The sequence below is a fragment of the Patagioenas fasciata genome, chromosome 3 (assembly GCF_037038585.1).
Source record: "Patagioenas fasciata isolate bPatFas1 chromosome 3, bPatFas1.hap1, whole genome shotgun sequence".
NCBI lineage: Eukaryota > Metazoa > Chordata > Aves > Columbiformes > Columbidae > Patagioenas > Patagioenas fasciata.
In genome coordinates this window covers 56,804,556-56,825,692 of record NC_092522.1, presented here as the reverse complement: position 1 = coordinate 56,825,692, position 21,137 = coordinate 56,804,556, and the positions used below count along the sequence as shown (strand labels likewise).

The 21,137-nt window shown below is 35.1% G+C and overlaps 1 protein-coding gene across 2 annotated transcripts in view; it reads right to left on the bottom strand.

The window, feature by feature from the left end:
• The window catches only part of ADGB (androglobin), a 105,997-nt gene that overhangs the window by 36,857 nt on the left and 48,003 nt on the right, over positions 1–21,137 (bottom strand). For both annotated transcript variants that reach the window (XM_065834735.2, XM_071806389.1), the window contains exons 14-21: positions 17,854–17,899; positions 12,842–13,007; positions 10,828–10,891; positions 9,081–9,183; positions 8,107–8,248; positions 5,043–5,157; positions 3,397–3,564; positions 641–779 (exon numbers count right to left, since the gene is read on the bottom strand). In XM_065834735.2, coding sequence (XP_065690807.2) covers positions 641–779; positions 3,397–3,564; positions 5,043–5,157; positions 8,107–8,248; positions 9,081–9,183; positions 10,828–10,891; positions 12,842–13,007; positions 17,854–17,899 — 943 coding nt within the window. The remainder of the gene's footprint in view (positions 1–640; positions 780–3,396; positions 3,565–5,042; positions 5,158–8,106; positions 8,249–9,080; positions 9,184–10,827; positions 10,892–12,841; positions 13,008–17,853; positions 17,900–21,137) is intronic.

The following is a 21,137-nucleotide window of genomic DNA, read 5'->3' as shown; positions in this document are numbered from 1 at the left end:
TAAATCTATTTGCTTTCCAATGGCTCCTCCCATAGTACCTTCAGGTATCTGGCAGATGCTAATCACATGCTGGAGAAGATGTGGATGGTGTGGTACCTCGTTGCCCACTACACATGTATGACTATCCAGCCAACAAGATAAATTTGCCATATAATAGGCTTAAAAAACAAGAAAGCAAGTAAACAAACAAAATCCAAGATACTCTCTCAACTCATCACCACGAAATAGTTGTACTTTCAATGAAGGTACTAACTTGAGTCTTTCTTCACTCTCATTTTGTGAACAATGCATGCATTTAAGGTCTTTTCAGCTGGTAATTTGAAAAAGAAACATGATCTGCAGTACATCAGGTAAAAAAAGCATCTGTTAATGCTTGTCAATACTGACAAATGAAAGTCCAGGAAGACAAAGGGCTATTTTATAAGTGATATAAATTAACAAAACATGAACAAAGAAAAGGAACCTTTCTATTCTGAGACAAAAAGTCTCAGATGTGCTGTCAACAGGAGAAGACTTGGGCATCTCATAAGAAAGGAACCATGCTTACCTAGGCAGAAAACACAAGATTAGCAGAGTTGGCTTCCTAAAAACTAAGTATGGTCAGATATATTTGAAGCAATTAGCAACACCAGTACAGTACCTGAAGACACAGTGTCATCCTCAGAAACATCAGTATCTTTAAAATCCAAAGTGAAGGATCTGAAGGCAAATTTATAGCTGCAAGGAGCTTTCTTGTCTAATACACATTTGATCAAATACCACAATGCACCATTGAAAACCTAAAATCAAAAAGAGGAAAAGCATTCAAACAATGAATAATTTTTGGACATTGATTTAAATTGATTCTCATCATTGTTTCAAAAGCTGTTTAGCTCTTCTATTTTTCATGTAAAAATGAAGTCTTTAACTTCCTCTAACAAATACACTGTCTGAAAATCAGTCCCAACTGTAGTACTACAATGTTTCAACCCAACAACTGAGACAAAACCTGTTTCATGCCTGTCTTATTAAATACATAATGCAGCATAAGTTTTTATCACCCAAAATTATCTTAGTAGTTTATCTGAATTGAGTAGATGGTCTCATACCAGAGGAGAGAAGAACATATCATAATCACCATCATGACAACTGTCATTCTTTTTAGAGATTTTAGAACAGAAACCAACAACTGAAGCAGCACACTTACTGAATTAGGAGGTAACACAGCAAGGAAACATAGGACTATATTGATGGGAAAGAGGGCAAGATTTGGTGTCCTACTTATATGACTAAACTGATGGCTCTATTTTTATTCTCCACATATTGATGCTCTTTAAAGACCAGAAATCCAGTCTCTTTTTCCTTCTTCCAATACATGGAAATCTTAGTGGGTTTTTGTTTGTTTGTTTGTTTGTTTTGTTTTGTTTTGTTTTGTTTCCCGAGCTTGTTTCTTAATTTGAATTGAAGAACAGAGCAATCACTTATTGGAAAAGATATAATTTTTCTCTTTCATTGTCTTCAGATTTTCCAGCTGTCTGAAAACTTTTTATCTTAAGGTATGTATTTTAATATTAATAAACACTTCCATTATTTTGAAAGATTTAAGTCTGGTGAAGAAAGGCTCTATTTTACTGCATTCTTATGTTCAGAATAATTTTCAACTGTTCATTTTAAAGGTAGATAACATCCACATTTTCATTCTTGAATCAATGTCAGCTCAGTACCTCTCGCTTATCTCATTTCTGGGTTTTTTTTATTCCAACTACAGACTGGTCTTCTTAGAGAGGGAGAGAGGAAGAGATGTCCATGTTCATGCTTACTGAATCTTTCTTAAGGCTCCTAAGTTTTATACATATTTCATATGAGCATATGCATTTAAAATTTGTATTTTCCATTCCAGAGAGGTCAAATGAATTTTTTCTGTTGTAACTGGCATTTAAACTACCTCTTTCATGAATAGTGCATCTGGAATAGCTATTTTTTAATTCTACTGTTTTGCTGAATTTGAGCCTGGTGTCAAGCCCATCTATGAAAGCACTGGCTTAAGTGTTCCAGTTTTTAATATCAGCAATTACAAAAATATTAATCCCTTTCTTCTATTCAGTCTTCTGTTATCAATTACACAGTCTAAACTGCATGAACGTTCTAATACTTTGACGAAAGTAATTGAGTCTGGAATATATAAAGTACTGACTGTAGAAAAATCAAGTTATAGCAGTATTATCAACATTTACATATACATAAAAATTAGCATATTTTACATAATTTTTTCATGCAATCTTTTTATAATGTTGAAAAGCTGCGGTATAGAGATCTACTGAAAAGTTGGATGCATGATGAAAACATTACAAGACCCTTTAATTTATCATGCACATAGAGCAGAAAAGTCGAACAGGAATGTTGTACTTTCAAAAAACTAAGACAAACAACTCAGAAATACTGTGAATGAAAAAACCTCATTCCTGTCTTCAGTAATATAAGCTGTAATAATGTTTTCCTGCGCCATCAACATTAGGCACAGAAAGGAATCATTCTGGCTTTTCTGCATTTCAGGTAGTGTCTTTTAAATCCAAAATTATGTCATAAAAGAAGAAAGGCTGATGCTTTCTTCCCCAAAGGATGCTAAACTAAACTGACAAATTTAGAAACTCAAATTTACAATGTGCTATTCTGTGCATATTTGAGACCCCATCTGGAATATTGTGTCCAGTTCTGGGCCCCTCAGTTCAAGAAGGACAGGGAACTGCTGGAGAGGGTCCAGCGTAGGGCAACAAAGATGATTAAGGGAGTGGAGCATCTCGCTTATGAAGAAAGGCTGAGGGAGCTGGGGCTCTTTAGTTTGGAGAAGAGGAGACTGAGGGGTGACCTTATTAATGTTTATAAATATATAACGGGTGAGTGCCACGAGGATGGAGCCAGGCTTTTCTAGGTGGCAAACAATGATAGGACAAGGGGTAATGGGATCAAGCTGGAACACAAGAAGTTCCACTTAAACATGAGAAAAAACTTCTTCTCAGTGAAGGTGACAGAGCACTGGAACAGGCTGCCCAGGGAGGTTGTGGAGTCTCCTACTCTGGAGACATTCAAAGCCCGCCTGGACACATTCCTGTGCGACCTCACCTAGGTGTTCCTGCTCCAGCAGGGGGATTGGACTAGATGATCTTTTGAGGTCCCTTCCAATCCCAAACATACTGTGATACTGTGATATTAAAATTTGTTCATATTAAAAGAAGATAATTTTATTACACAGTTGGAAGTTACGTTGAGTTTACACTTAATATCAACTGCCACATTTGGAGCACTCAGGAGGTCCTTTTTAAAAGCATAGTTATTGGTTTGAAAGGGTAATGACAACGTTAAGCTGTTATCCAGCTTCTGTAGCCTCTAAAGACATGCTTATTAAAATTCTTTGTTCACCTTGAAGTGTTCTTCAACCATTCCAGTCCCATGAAGGCCAGGAGGACAGTGAGTTAGTTCCAACTCCTTCAAGACTTTAGAGAGTTCAGGTTCACTAGTGAAATTATTTATCACATTTCCAACAGCTTTCAGGATACCTGTAGCCTGTTCTATAAAACGGCAGCTATCCTGGAGAGAGAGAAGAAAAACAACCACTGTTAGAAAGATTGCTTAAAAATTTTCTTTTGTTTTCTTTTTGGTCTGTGACAGCATACAAGCATCTTTTCTGTGGTAAAGTACAAAACTGTTCTTAAATTAATTAAATGTGACTGATTTTATAAACTGCAAAATCAATTAGGTCTCTTGTATTCAAAAGTGTACAAATTTTTCACTGATTTTGGCTACTGAAATGAAAATGTTACAACATTATAACAGGCAGCAAAACACACATTTATTGAGGATATTTTTCCTGTATCATTAGTTCTAGAACATTTAATCAGAAATAAGATGCACATAAAGACTTTTTACTGCAGTGATAATAAGACTCTTGTTAGCTGAAATACACAGCACCTCTTCTATTATAAAAGGACAGATGAGTATTTGTATACTGTTGAAAACAATGTACAAATACATGCTGCCTAAAGCATCATTAATCTCCATCAGGATTTCTGTGCAAGAATGCGGACACTTTCCTGCAAATGACACCCTGCAGGGAAATTGCTGTCTTCAAAAAACAAGTACAGAGAAGATTCCAGGACATAATTCTGGTTTATTTTCTTGATGAGGAATAGCTTTTCATCCACAATCTGAAGACAAGGGGATAGCACAGCCACAAGACATTTTTAATGGCCCAACTTCTTATGTTTAAACTTCTTTGTTACAATAAGTGTAATAAATTTGCATAAGCTGCTTTAATGTCCTATACTTAGGACCCAGAATCTACATTGCTACTAATTATTAAATTAGCTACAGCTATATTAAAAATATTTTTGCACAACTGTGCTCTAGAAGCTCTGTTCCCTCCTCCCAGTGCCCATGATAAGTATTTGGGCCTACTGCTTGCCAAAGAAATCTTGAAAATATGGATGGCAATGATATCCATCTGGCCTGTAGGCAATGAAGAACTAAAGCTGTAATAATTACTCCCCTGGGCCTCTTATCTCAACTTTGAAAAGTTGTTTGAATCAATTGTTCATTTTAGGTATAAAAGCTACTCTGGGATCCAGTGAGTAATATGTGATCTCATGGGATAAAACAAACTTTACTGATGTGACAGTTTATTTTACTAGGCAGCTATTTTTGCATATTAGTTAATGTCTCTACATGTATTTCATCACATGCCTCAAAAGGAGAGTTTATACACTACCTCTGACATGTATTTCAACAAGAGTACTTTTAGCATTCCATTTTGTGTTGCTGTTCTACGTAAACCACAATACTATTCAATGCTTAGTTACATGTATATATGAGACAATTATTGCGATATCCATCTCAGTGCCTGCTGCTTTGTAAAACACATTTCTTCTATGTTCTCATCCATTTCATGTTGAAATTAATGTTATACCACTAGATAGAATAACTCTAACTGAAGATCCAATAGTGTTTCACTCTAAATATAGTCAGAAACATCTTTATCACAATTCTTGACTAGTTCTGGTTACACATACCTTTTCAAGAACTGGCATCACAGTATCCTCTTCTCCAAAGATACATGGCAGCATGCTGCACAGATGAATATGGTGCCCTATGGGAGAACTTACTGTGAAGAGCAATATGTGCCGCCTACATTTAAAAAAAAAAAAAAAAAAAAAAAAGCAAGCACTTTAAAAAAAACCCAAACCAAACACAAACAAACACCTCCCCCACACAAAAAAAAAGAAAAAAAACCAACAAAAACAACAAACAACCCACAACACAGCAATTCTTAAGCTTTTCCTTTTTTCCTTTCACATATATGGCAAAAATGAAATTCACTTCTAGATATACTGGCTCTTCAAATCCTGCATTTCTATCTTCTTCCTTCTCAAGAACCTCCAAATACAGGTAGTAGGTGAAATCAGAGAAGTCACTATAATTTACTCTATTTCTTTAGGTTTTATTTCAGTTTTATTTCACAAAATAGGTAGTTTCACTATTTCAGATGGATACAAAACTTTAGTGTTTTAGTCAGTATTATAGTTAGCTACACCTAACACATTTGCTCTAGAAAGCTTAGTGCAGAAGTCAAGTTTTCCAGTCGCATGTTACTTACATCATAATTTCCATGTTTGCATTGACAAAATTGGAAAAAAATTAACACGTATTTGTGTCAGACTAGATGAACACTACAGAGTGAACATTTTATGGAGCAACTGTTAGCCAAACAACTCAATTGTAACCTCCTAAGTTGGCAAACCACAAAAATTCTTCAGGTCTTAATGGGATACACTCATCCCACCTCATTCTTGTTTGCCTGATCATATCCTATAACAGATTCCAACCATAAAAGAAAACATTCTTATCTGTACTTATATGACAGAGGGCATTGATGCTTTTCTCTCCAGTCAACATTCTGCACACCCCCTGAAATACTTGAGCAGATTGCCTATATCAAACAGTGAAGCTTCATGGTCTTGTGTCATTGCCAGAATGGCATTTAGCTGGAGAAGTTCATTCAGGCCACAGCTTCAAAGTGTTAACCAGAGATCCAGCAGTGAGAGTAAGAAAGGAGAGTGTTCTGGTTTTGTTAAAAACAAGACCAGTTTTCTTTTAGTGATTTTTCTTTCAGCTAAGTTCTTCTAGGTGGCTGTACTTTTCTGAGTTTTAGTCTGCATATTTTTCCTAGGATGCTGTACTCGGTGCTGATAAGAGACCAACAGAATGCCGAAGAAGCTCGTGTTTAGGTTTATTACTATGGTAGCCAAGAAAGACTGATAGGTTTTCCCACGTTCCATTGTGAGAGGAGCGTGTTTGAGGAGGGGTGGATGGAACAGGTGACTAGAACTGACCAACGGAAGTATTCCATCCCATAATCATCATACCCCCTGTATAAGAGGGTGATCACAAGGGTCAAGCGCTCCTCAACCATGGCTGGCATCTAGAGAGGACCCTGCCTGTCTGCCTGTGATCTGCAGGCCTCAGGCCCTGCATCCCTGCAACCGGGTTCCGGTTTGCTGTGAAGTACCACCCGTGACTTCCGGGGGCCTGAGCTGCACCTGCTGGAGCCACCAGCTCCGCACACCCAGCTCCGTCGCTGCTGGAGTGACGCCAACTCCACATCGAGCACTCAAGATTGGTTTTGCATATTTTGTATATATATTCTCTATTTATCAGTAGTATTAGTAAAACCCTTTAAAACTCTCCAACTTGAAGTCTAAGTCTCTCTTCCTTTTCCCTTATCTTTCTTATCATCTTTCCGATTTAAAGGAAGGGGTGGCGGGAGGTAAAGGGGATAACAGGGAGCGTCTGCCATGGTTTATTGCCGCTTTCCCTTAAACCGTAACAGAGAGTTACACCTCCCACCCCTGCAATTTTTTTTTTTAATTGCATCTTCTTGTATGTGAAATTTGAAAAGCCCCCTGGACACCAAGAGACAGGTGGAAGAAAGTGCCTTCCTGGCTTAGCAAGTCATTTCTAATTTGGAATGACATCGGGAGCAGTCAATAAGCTCATTTGCCTCCCACACCTGCCGCAAATCAAAGCTTCCTGGAAGCCTTCTGGGTCCGCCTGAAGTAGAGAGAACCAAAGCTAAGAAGCTTATCAATTTGAGCTGCCTGTATCTCTGGTAGCTTTGAAATTTGCAGGTGCAAAAAGATATATGTTTTTGGCATCCTTACAGGAGATATATGACTTTTGGAAACTACACTAAAAGTGTGGTGACAGGACTAGCCTATAAACCAAATAATTACTTTTCATTTTTAATCTAAACCAAAACAAATAGAGGGAACTATTAGAGATCTTTGATTTAATATCAATGTGCTATTGTTGCAGTATATTCTTTGCCTATTTATTTGAAACCAAACTTGTTTGTTTCAAACTACATTCTGTTTCATGTCTTTGAGATTAAATGGCTGATTTATCTTGGAAAGGTAGAAGATTTCAATGAATTAGACTGCAATTGTGCATTTATAACAACATATGAAGATAGCATCTTCCTTGTTTCACTGAAAGTGTTTTCAGAAACTAGTATCAAAGGCTCTTGTCTTTTATATATCTTAAACAAACAATGCTCTATACTGAATATCTAGAGTTACGTGCAAAGAGAAACAAATCATTTTAAGCACTATATAAATGTGAAGTAAGATATGGAAGGCTTCATGGATAACCTTGGAATTTCTCCTGTCATGTTTCATGAATCCTGTTTCAAGAAAAGCTATGAAACCTCCTATGATATCATCATTCTTTTACAGTTCCTCTAAAAATCCTAATTCTTTAATTTTTGTTGGTACTCCATGAAACATCTTAAAATCATTCTAGTGTGAAGCACTTTTAAGTAAGAAATTGTACTCCAGGACTATTTTTTTTTTTTTTAATTGGTAAGTAAGAGTAAAGAATTCAAAATGCTTATAACAGCTTTGGTAATTATTTTAAATTCATAGTTATTTTGCAGTCTTACCAAATCTTAGCTATCAACCAATTTGATATTCCAAAAACTTATGTTTTAGGAAATAAACTCTTAGTTACTGTGTAAAGTATAAGCTCATCTCAAGCCTTAAGACTAAAGTAAAGACAGAAATGAAACCTCATACATACCCAGCAGGAAGACGTAACACAGTAGCTTTGGTTGCAGATGTATGTATCTTTAACACAAGCTCACCGGGAGCCACACATTTCCAGGAGAAATGTTCAACCATTAGCACACCCTTCGAAATACTGGAACATTCTTGTTTTGCACCTAGAAAAAGAAAGAAAAAAATCCCTCGCAATTGGTGTGGGTGGAATTATAGGAAAATGAAGAAAAATACACTTATGCAGAATCTGTATCTACTTCACAGTCATAGACATCTCCATTTAGGCATTGATGATTCAGAGAAAACAGCCAGTCATCTAAAAGGCATAGTTGGTACAGAATACGGCTGATTTGTACAGTTTCCTAGAAAACAATCGTTACAAGAATTTGTTAGGATGATGCGTAGATCAGACCTGTTCCAAGTCACTTAAGTCACTAAAACTCTGTAAGAATCCTTTCTGTCCACTGCAAAGGAAGCAAACAGCCATGCAAATATATATTTCTATTATAGTTTAATTATTTTAACAGGATGGTCAGTTTGGTTTTTATAAGCTTTCCTTCAGTTCTATCTACTTCGCTCTAGATGCACTAAAATTACATCCATATGCAGTGTTTGAATGACTGATTAAATTAAGCTGATTGTCATAACACACATAAACTTTTATGAATGCCATTCTATGAGTTCTATAAAATACAAGTGATTTTTATTCAAACCATCCAAGCTGTTGGATCTTGAAATAAACTAGCTGTAAATATACTTCTGAGCTCACAGTGCATGAGTTTAAAAATCACTTCAAAATAAACCACTGATTTTACTGTATTTTGATCAGCTAAGGCATAAAATAACTTGAAAGAATGAAATTTGTAGAAAATAAAACCCTAAGGTTTGCTAAAGTCTCAAACTGCCAAAATACACCACAGCCAAACAAAATGGCACAGACATATTCAAGTATGGGAAAACACAACATCAACATGCAGTATTCTGTGTTGACCTTACCTCCAGTATCATCCCAGCGTACTAATGCAGAAAAACTAACCAGGATTTCAATGGGCGTCAGACTGTCCACAAGTAAATAATAGAAGACTCGGTCATTGGTACACTGCATAGAAAAACAGATATTTGTTCATCTTTCACATTCACTGAATTGTGTCTACCTGGGCTTGTACAAATTATGACTAAAATTTTGGATATTGTGACCCTAGATATGGTATGGGAAGTAACTAACTAACTGTCACTAGTTCTTCCAAATTTCAGACATGTGATTTAAACCTCATGCTGCATGTATAAACCACGGAGTTCATTTAAGAGATAAGAGGATACAGAAAAGCTTCTTAAATGAGAATATATCTATTTTTATATTATATTCTTCGTATCTACCTCAATTTAGTAGTTCTCCTTGCCAAACAATCAATGGAAAACCAAAATATTTCTTTTGTGCTGCAACTTTCTGATTCTAATTAACTACAGTAAGCTTGAAAGAAATAAGCACTCTTAATTTGTAACACATGACTGATTCTGCCTCATTATGTTTTTCTCTGCAAAAATATATGGAGGCAACATTTTTCACTCCCAACATTAATACATAATTCCTATGTCAATATTAGAAACTATAGCATGATTCTAATGTTCCTAGAAATTCTTCAACATCTGAAGGTGAATGAACATTTTTGCTGGTTTAATATGTCTTCCTACATTCTCCAGAATAATATCAATACAATTTTTGTATTTGATCGCGGAATACCATTACTATTATCTTCATAACATAATATAAAAGTGTTCTTTTATAAGTCTGGTACAGAATTTACCTAATAGCGTAAACACCTCATCTGTATCAGTGTTAAAAAAAAAAAAATAAAAGTAGAATGGTTTTACAGCAAAGGGTTACTTTTTTGGCACAATAGCACACAGGCTTACATAATCTTTATGCTGATTATGGCTTGTGAAAAGTACCATGCAGTGACTGGGAACTTTTCTTGTGATGTGATTATAAATACAAAGAGGTGTGAAATTGCAGATATACTACAATTATGAAGCATAATCCACGTAGTTAACCTTCCCTGTACAAGATTTTACATAAAGTTCATGCCTGGAGTTTACATGTCAGTACTCTACAATTACACTTCAGTTACAGAATAAAACTAGAGCTGGAACAGGATATTCAAGCATGTTGAATAACCTTCTGATACTATGAACTATTGACGGGTTTAAAGAAATACTGTCATTTCAGTGCAACGAAGGGGTATTTCTAATCCCTGCAACAGATTTTTGTAAATAGAAAATGGATGGTGATGCTATACAGACTCCTGACTTGAGTTTTAGATGACAGGTAAAGATGAAGGAGAATTGTAGGACAGACTCTGCAGCTGAATCATCATAAAATTTAATTTAGTCTGTAAATTGTTATAGGCTAGGTTTAAATTAAGATAAAGAGAGGATGGAGATCTGATTCACTGTAATATTTACTCTCACTAGCGGGATTCATGATTTACATACTCACTTTCTTTATTATTGTGCAATATCATTCCATAACATTTTTTCATGTTTCAAACACAGCAAAATACTTCTGGATATTTGCTAGGAAACATTATCTTTGTATTGACTATAGTAATCTAAAGGTATTACTGTGTTTTTTTCAGTATTAGCAGTTCCATGTGATCTACCAATGTAATTTAGGCTATATGTATTATATAATTATTTGACAAAAAATTTTAAAAGCACAAAAAACCTCAATACAGCCATATACCTTAAAATCTGTCTTCTGATAGTTACAGGCATATGTATGTGGCTTGTGGAAAACATACAGGTTCCTAGAGAGAAAATAAAATAAAAATATACATAGGAAAAAAATCTTAGTAGAAATTATATATTTCAGGTAAATATCTACTTCATAGCATAAGATACTAATATTACTTTCACAAATCAGACTCCCAGCTATTTCACAAAAATGGTTCAAAATTTTTAGTTTCATAAAAGGTGAATACAAGTCATCTCCAGAGAAAGCAGTAGCCATTCATTTCTACCTTTGCTGTACTTCTATATTTTTCAACTGGAGGTCAGGCCACTAATTCGTCCAGTTTGAATCTTTAAATGGTAATAAGCTAATATTGCTCTAAAATCTTCATGCTTTCCTGAAAATTGATGTAATAAAGTTATCTATAAAGTCTCACTGTAAGGAAGAACTATTTCATATAACTTAGTAATGTGCTTTATCAATTTTGTGGTGTTTGCACACCATCAGAAAGCTACTTAGTTCCTGACAACAATTGTTTCTGACCTTGATTTAACCAAGGGCAACATAAATGACTTCAGCTTTAATTGAAGATGGAATTAGTTACGAACTCCAGTGTTTTACGTAAAAGTAATGTTTTGAGTACTCAGAAACTTAACAGGGATCCTGATCCATTGCTGACATATTAGTTCCTACAACAACTAAAATTTTCCTTGTTTCTTAAAGTTGATATGAACTCTGAGCATCCATCTTATTTTCACTCTGAGATATAGGTATGTCAAACAATGAAAATGCTTTCAACAGAATTGACTGGTAAAATGAAAATCTTAGGTGCCTATTATCTTCTGAGTGATAAATTCTTCAAAGGTCTATCAGGATGCTTTGTTAACAGCCACTTTATCAGTTCACTGTGAAAATAAGTAAAAATTCCCATTTAGGGACAGGAATAAGAAACTGAGAAATGCTCTCTTTATTAATTAATATTACAGTGACCTACAAAAGGTCAACAGTACTTTAATGTTTGGCTAGCAAGTTAGAAATGTCATATTTTATATTCTCTGTGTATGACACAGTGAGCAACACTTAGAAAGGAAAGGAAATTATTTTGTGATGCTTTTTTTTTTTCTGAAGGCCATGTCTTCCTGGACCTAGGGTCCAAAGTGATCTGTGATCTTCTATTCCTAAAGTTCCTGTAGTGCTGCTGGTAGAAAAGTTATACATTCTCCCTCAGAGACAGAACAGAGCTTAATGTCTGCTCAAGAAGAGATTAATTTATGAAATTAAAAGCTTCAAAAAGAAATCACAGTTACAAATTCAAATGAGGAAAAAAAAAAACACAACAAACAACAACAACAACAGCAACAAACAAACACACAAAGAAACAAACAAAAAAAAACCCCGGGTGAATTTTCTCTGATATAATTCCTCCCCTCAGCAATGTCAGATTCTCTAAAGATCTGTACTATACCAGGCCTCTTAAAACTGAAAGACAAAAGCTAAAGATATTATGCTACAGCTACATGAGCTTCTTTTTATGTCTGCAGAGGTATAAATGCCTTAGAACTATGTTGAAGATGGAAATAAAAAAAGCATCTAGTCTACCAAGCCAAGCTATGCTGATGGCAACAGAAGATTTCAACAATGTTTTTTGTCTTAGAATTGTGTTTTTCAGATGCAGACTGTCTGCCTAGTGGCTGATGAGTTGGGTCTGTGAGCACCCTAATGGCTGCATGCTCCATGACCTACCACCTTCCACCAGCTTGATGTATGCTTTATGAAACTGGTGTTTGTGTTCTCCACTGTCCTCTGGAGGACTTACTCAAGCCACAGTGTGGGGCTGCACCTGCAGACTCACTGTCAACAGGGACAGTAATTCTGGTCAGAAGAGTAGCCGTGGGGGTACCCTGAAATGCAGGGCAGTTATACAAAGATCTGTTGAGAAGATAGTTTTTATATTGTCACATTTCACATTTTACCGTTGTTATACTGCAAATTTTATGCAATTAAACCCAAACCCTCTGTTCCTTACTGGAAACAAACACAGAAGTCTTCAAAGCTAATCCAGGTTTCCCTGGAAACAGAAGTTCTTTCTGACTTGATTTCTTCCTTTGATTTATCCCCTGTCTGGATGTTCATACCAGTATCAACTATTGACATTCGTTTTGCATTAACTCTGATATTTTCATGTAATTCTTCTGTGGAGATAAGAAGACACACAGAGTCAATACAGTAACAATATGCACATTAAAGTGATATCATTCTTATATTTTAAAATTATCCTAAAATTACAATAATATTTCGCATACATCTCAGATTTTAAAAATAAAAGCTAAAACACTAACCTGAAAAGCTCTAAAGGTGACCAAAATAACTCTGAATGGGTATTCATTGCTTACATCTGCAACTGCTTAAGTATTCTGCCTCAATCTACTATCACATTGAACTGTGCATTAGAACCTTTAATAGGAGCATGTCAGGCGAATATACTACGAATTCTGCAAACCTGAAGTCATCTATATAAAGAAAAAAGGCAACCCCTTGTCTAAAGCTCCTACCCAGTGAAAAGCTAATGGGCAATATCATAAAATTTTTACAACTCACTGAAAATAAAAAATACATAGAATTGTGGAGGACCTAAAGACCTATTTTTGCCTCTAGTACTTAGAGAGTATCCCCTGCTCACACTAGTCAAACTACCTGTAAACAGAAATAGATTCGTGCTACATTACGTGAATCTTCTTATAGGAAAATCAGAACTACTGTCAGATTCGTACTAAAATATAAACACAGAAATTTCATGTAGACACACTTTACAATCATTTAATAACTTTTAAACTTGTGTGGTAATGCCACTTTCTCTGCCTTTCCTCTGTGAGCTTCATATGAATAGTTCCTGATGGTGATTAATCTGTGCCAAAAAGAAGTCTTGAGAATAGCTCAGAACTGCTGAGAAAGTAGAAGAGAACAGTTCAAACATGAACATCTATTAATTCAGAATGTTTGCTGAGGAAAAAGATGAGGTAATATCCAAACAGGTGAGGTAAAATAAATGAGAAAGTTAATTAGGAAAATACATTATGATATTTACAGTTGCTTTGTAACATTTAATGATCAGTGAGACAGATAGTGATGTGCTAGATAACTAATGAGTTTCTAAGATGCAGGTGGCTCTAAATCAGCTTGCAACTAATTTTTCAAGAATTGAAAGGAAAGAAATGTAAGGTAAGAAAATGCACCCAAGATCTTTTTGTCTTTCTTACACTATGGAAAAACTACCTGAAAGCTCTAAAATCTAGGCTTTTTAGTAGATTTAAGTTAACACAGGTTTAGGTCTCCGGTGAGATAACAACAGTGTTTGTCTTACAAATGTGCATATCACAGAGAGTATGATGAAGGGGTCACCAGAGTAGATCCATGCCTAATATCATCTTCCTGTGGCCCTGTGTTGCTCTTCCTTGTTCATTCTGAACGCAAGTACTAGAGTACTATCCATTGACCTTCTTCAGGATCAATAGAGTCAGTAGCTCTCTGCAGCCTTCAAAGAGAAGATATGTTCCACCCTATCTAGAAGTCAATACATAAACTTTTCTGTTGACTACATATGCAGACTGGGCTCAGAGGGAAGACAGCTCTTCCGCGCAGCTAAAGGAATGCAAAAACGCTGTCAACAAAATTGCTCCAGTTTACCCACTTCCCTTCGAAGAGGTAACCAGAATCTTGTGTGAATGTCATCAAAAAGCATGTCTTGTCCTTTTTGAACTATGCACTCTAAAGACTTTGCTGTTTAGAGCTTCCTGGTATCATACAGAAATACAATTATAAGCGAAAAGTAAATCAAACTGCCAACTATGGTTTCACTTGTGTGCAAGAAGTGACATTTCTAGCTATGAGAAACTGCAAACCCTAGGTGATATAATGAAGACATAATTTATGGAATAAAACTATAAATAAATCTGAAGCAAATCTTAAGACATGTTCAATGTAAAATAGTATTTAAAAACTGACATATGGGAGATAATGTCAGCAAATAATTGTCCATAATGATAATTTATTCCTTGAACAAACGTGAATACTAATCAAACACACAAGGATATAATATGAGCTTAGCAAAGTTAAACACTGCAGAGATGTTCAGAAGAGGGAAAAGCATATTTGAATTTAAAAATTTTATGCTACTTAGAACTCAAGCAACAAAGATTAATGTAACAATCAAGCTTCAGAGAAAAAAGGTAACATGATAAGGGAAAATATTCAAGTACAGAACTAATATCAAAACATACATCTAAAAAAAAAAAAAAATAAACAGAAGACAAAACCAGATCAATGACTAAGATCAGAGCAGCATACAAAGTAGAGTAATTAATCCAAAAAGGAAAAAAAAGAAAGAGCAGCAAATGAACAGCAAAATTCCTGTCAGAGAACAGATAATCATAGGAATAATGTGATGCTACAAAAAATTTCCACCGGATTCAGTACAGACGGTGATGCACTATAGTTTTTCAAAATATTTGATTGCATTTGGTGAACCTCAATAGCACAAAACTAGCAGCATAAGTAGTTTAATGAAAATATTTTAAACTATTTTTTTTTAAGAAAAACAAATATAGAAGGACTGAGATTCCTAAACCAGAAAGTATCGAAATACTGAAAAGCAACTACTTAACCAAGAAAGGATTTGTTTATATGTATGAGTTACTTGTAAAATATCACTGTTCTCAATAGGAATGTGTTTCATATCTGCTTCAAGGGAATAGAAAGAACTTTCATGACATTAGATTATTCATATATTTAACTGTCTAATGACCTGTAGTCAAACTCTGAAGAGATAAAATTATTATCATTCACATACTTCGCAAAATTGGAGCAATTTTTAGCCCTGTTAAAAACTGTATTTAAACCCTCATACTCATAAATAAAACATTTTTAAAAGATCTATCTGTTTCTCTCAGTTTTGGTTCATGATTCATGCTCTCAGATATTCTCTGGAGTTGAAAGACTAATAATGAATCATTTTGAAGTAACAGCAATAGGAATAACCTTCATAACCTACAGTGCATGACACAATGCAAAACATTAAACCTAGATACATTACTAAGCCTCCTTTCCATATGAGTTTTTTCTTTTAAAAATAATTATTAACTAAACTAATCTTCAAATAATTAATATATTAAAAGGAATTGTATTATTTAAAGAAAAGCAATCATATCTGTAACACCTAATAGGAGGGTAGAGCTCCAGTCTTTGAATCCTGTAATGATAAGTAATATTTCCCATGTAAAGTTGGAATAAATGGATCTTGCGTAGAGAAATGACAACATATGAGTTGAGACGGCCTGGAGATTGTGAAGAGAACCTGAACACAAAGGATTTAGTTACAGTAGTAATGCAAATTATTAGTATTATAGGCCAGAGGATGGAAACACGTTCACTTTTTCCTTTTCCTTGGTTGTGCTATGGGAGCTTTTCTTCAATGGTAATTTCTTGAGTAGACTTCTGATTAAGCAGAAAAAATGGACATCTGGCTATTAAGAATCAGTTAATAGTGAGATCTACAAAAATACTCCAAGATGCCAGTATACTCATGGCAGGTTTAGAGTAATCTACTGCAAACTATTCTATTTCTATTAGGTTTTGGCACTGAGTTGTGAGAGGATAACTGAAGGATATATTTCCAGCTGATTAACTTGTAGCATTTAGATACAGTGAGATTCCTTTAGTGTGGTTCTTTTTTTTTTTTTCTAACTGGGATGATATTGACAAAAATAAGATTTCGTAAGAAAAGAAATTCAAGCACTAGAGTACTTGAAATCATTATCAGTTCTTAAACGTATACCCTCAAAATTATATCCTTTGCCTGTTCTGAACATATGTTTACCAAATTTGGTTTTGATTTATTAGTATAGGTTTTGGAGAAGTATGATTTACACTTGCTTCAACACATTTAAAAATCCTAAATGTATTCTCACTCTTCATTATACTTACAGTATGATCCAGGGTTTTGGTTGTGTTTGTTTGTTTGTTTGTTTTTTCCCTCCCCTATTTATGACCTTTTCTTGTATTACACTATTTGGGGGTTACTAGAGATGACTGATAAGTTGCAAATTTTTCCAGAATGAAAATAGTATTAAAAGCTGGGAAAATATCTAAACATCTTGGGTAAAATGACTGGGTTTAATTACTGTAGAAGTCAGGAAGTTGTGCACATGCTTTAACTGAGAGAATATTTATCATATTTCTCACTTACTGGAAGAGGGGATCATAGATATTTTTCAGAGAACAAACAAAACAAACCAACCAACCAAAGTTTTTAAAAATGGCATTCTATGCCTTTTCTGCAAATGAAAATCTATCTTCAGAAATGCTAAAAAAGCAAAGGCGCATTGCACAGGCTTCTACATGGACTGAAGAATTGAAAACTAAACCCAAGTTGAGTATAAAGCGTGAATCCTATTAATATGTTTCACATGCTCTTCTGCTATGAGGTTCACTTTCAGAACTCTGGTAAAAGGGAAGGTGTTTTCTAGCAGTTAGTTTTAGAAGAGGTTCATTGTGCACCAAGCAAATCTGGTCGCTTGTTTTAAACAGAAGGCTCTTACTAACTTCTGATCAAATCCTTAAAACATTCACTTAAACAAAGAAGTGCTAATTTTGAAAAAAATCACTCAGGCTGAATACTCTTAAAATACTAATCTCAAACACACTAAAAAAGTAACATTTATTAATGTATTTTATTTCAGAGAAAAAAAAAAGTATAATTCAGAGTGGTTAGAAAAAGAGCTCTGTGTACAAAGCTCAGTATATTTTACTGGAGAATAACTTATGAGAAATGTTATTTTTTTCAAAATACTATTGTAAATTAGAGATTTTTTTTAATACCAATCTGAAGATTCTACTCTATGTAATTATACATGCTACTACCAGATCGTTGAAATCTTTTCCTGTAAAACCAATGCCTATAAATAACACTGTTGATATATATACACTGAGGCCAAACAACATGCGAATGGCAGAAGCCTGCATATAAACTTCAAACACATTTACCTTTACTAGGTCTCTCTGCATTTTGCTGCTGAAAGAGGGTGGTCTCCTATATGATGAAAAACAAAAACCAACAATAGTAATTATAATCTTATATTATTTTGCTAAAGAAAATATCTGGGTTTGGGACAGTTCTTCCCGAGATGCAGAAACAAACTAGTAAGTCATCACTGTAGTATGTTTAAAAGAAAAAAAAAAAATCAGCATAATACCTACATATACGTTACCAATAGAAAGACTGATGTTTTTCCAGAGAAGTACATGTGATCTGGATTCTGGGAAAAAAAGCTGTTCCACCTGCCTACTCCTCTGCTATTAACAAAATTTTATTTGATATTGCTTGTATTTGACAATAAAATAAAGTTCTATTCTAAGAACTGATTAGTCTTATTCTAGAACCAACTCTTTTCCACTCTGTTTCCATTCTTGGAAAATATATGGAGGGCTCCTTTTCTAACAAACATTTCTTGCTGTGTGACTGTGTACAACTGTCATTGGCAACAGAGTACCTGATTGCTACACCATCTTTTGTTTTCTATCAGCTGCATAAACAAAAAGTAGCCTGCTCTTTTCTAATGTTTTTGGCAAACAACTTATCCTGGTCAATCCCATTTCCAAGCTAACGCTGTTGAACTAGCATGAATGCAATATCCACTTGTGTTTAAAGTTGAAATTTAGTTAGCCAGCCTTTCAGAAAATCTACTCATTAAATTTGCAAAGACAGGGTTCTATTCTTTGAGAGATTAATATCTTTGATACTGTTAAAAATGTGTGCCCAGTCATCCTTCCTTCTGACTGCCCTCTTAACTGCAATATGACATACTCTGCGCAAGGCTCGCTTCCACTTTCTTTTTCTTTTTTTTCTTCTGAGGGAGGGAAAGCAGGAGAAAGAGTTTTGACAGTTCCCAGCTTATTTCCTATTTGAACGTGGTACCGTTAATGGGTTAACTGGACTAGTTCGGCCTTTGCAAAGATAACTATTAAAGCCTAAAAATGCTACTGCAAACAATTTTGCAAGCTTCTTTTCATCCCAGGTCTCCCTTTAACAAAATTTCTCATCCTTCCTCCCACTCAATCTCCTCACATATACCCAGCTTTACATGTGTCAAAGGCACTAATGCTGAAACTGATAGCATTAGAGCTGGCCAGCATCTGGACACACAAAGTGATTTTCTGTCTTGTGTCTCAAAGAGGAGTTGTAGGAGCTGTACTGAATTGGAGCTGCTTTTACGCTTTCTCAATACAATCTAGAAACATTTTTTGAGGGGCAAACTGACATAATTTAGAGAGTCTGAGTAAGTCAGACTGTGTGGCAGGTCACAGCAGTACCTAAAGATTGCACAAGGTCATTGTGTATAACTCCAGCTCTGCTTCAAACCTATTACAGACCACCTTGCATACACAATATGAAGGGATCTATGAATGTTTCCTCAAAGAAAAGCCTTATGGCTTTCTGCTTTAATTGCTAGCTGCAGTAAAAGTCTTCCTGCAGCATTTTACAGCACTTCCACAGGCCCCAAAGAGGCCCAGGAATCTCACCTGTTTCCAAATTTTAGGTGTCTGATCTTTTCTGAAATAACTAAAAGAAAGTGTTGAGAGGAAAAAAAAAGTACAGATTTAAGAGCCTCTGTCCCAAAGTAGGAAGTACCAAATAATTTAATATATTTTACTTAACTGCAGTATTGTTTATTGAGAGAATTTCAAAGTCCAATTTTTGCATGGCACAAATCCTAAATTCTATTCCAAATCTATTGTGGGATTTTTGAAAAATGTTCATGAATCAAAGCTGGGGACAGATCTAAGATAAACAACAATTAAGAGAGAAATACATACATTGCTGAAATTGTTAACGGTTGAACAATTTGCCTTTTTTTTTTTTGTTTAATTTACTGCTTTTCTAGAGCAAATGAGCTGAAAAGGACACAACAGGATTCTGCAATTGCCCATGTATTGAAGTACTGTTCCTATTTCCAGACTTCTGTACATATATCTGTGCAAAACAAAAGGGTATCATTTGTCATGTGACATTGACATTCATGATTTAATATTTGGCTCTGAAAAATCTCTAGTAAACCTGGACCATCTCTCTCATTTAAACTGTGACTTCAGAAGTACGCATGCACTGAGCTGTCATATTTCTGCATGGGAGTCTACAACTTGGAAGATTCCAATATCGCCAAATTTCTCATAGGAGTCACTGGATTCATCAAAGAGGTACATGCCAACTGTACAATTTATCAAGTTTCTCATCAGAAATACTGGGCATGTCCAATGTATATAAAGTATCAGACATACTATACAAGCCTTAGAGGCTGCAATGCGTGCACCACAACTCCAGCACTTTCTGCCAGACTTACTGTTCGTGGACAGTACACGTGATCCATGCCTCTAGTATGAACACGTGGCAGCTTATTATACAGCTACTGTGTTGGCATTATGAGCTGGCAGCAGGAAGACCTTGAGAGATACAGAAAATCCTCAAAAACTACTTCAATAGTATTTCCAGTATAGGAGGAGAAACATACCCTGGAAAATCTGGATGCTTAGTAATGTTATGTAAGCCTGTTTGAGCTGTGAAAGCAATCTAACCACAGCTGTGTAGAGTCTCCTGTAGGCTCATTTACTCAGTTTTTGGAGCACAGACACAACATAGCTGAAAGTTGCCTGCTTCCCTAGTGGTATGGGATGCGTCCATCTACCTAAACCTCACTGATTCTGAGGGAATTGGGAGTGTCAACAAAATTCTCGTGTTATGCTATTGTCTCAGCTACAGCAACTAAGATATCGGCACAGAAAGAGAAACTAAAGGCATTTTTCCTCCTTAGTGAACACACATTGTCTGAAAGGTCGGCTCCGCTGCCACAGTATCTGATAATGAAAGAAATTTTAAAAAGACTTGGATCGAACTGTGAAACAAGGAAGGATGCACACAGATTCATACTTCTTGTTCTTCCTGCAATGAGTGGGAAATCCGAATGCAAAATGTGAGGAAAATTTGCTGATTAACTAAAAAATCTAATTTATCTCCTATTATATTTTTAATTGTTAACACATAATTGTTAAATAATGGTAATTCATAAATTTATAGCTATCTTGTTACTTTCAAGGATCCATTTGTATTGTTCAGCCTCCTAACATTAGCTATATCATTGTTTTATTTAAATCCACAACATAATATGTTTTAAAACCTATCTGATATTTTTATAAAACCAGTGTCCTTTTCTGTTGTAGAAATTATGTCTGGCAAAAATTTTCATGCCAGTTTTTCTGTAAAAAACACCAGTCTT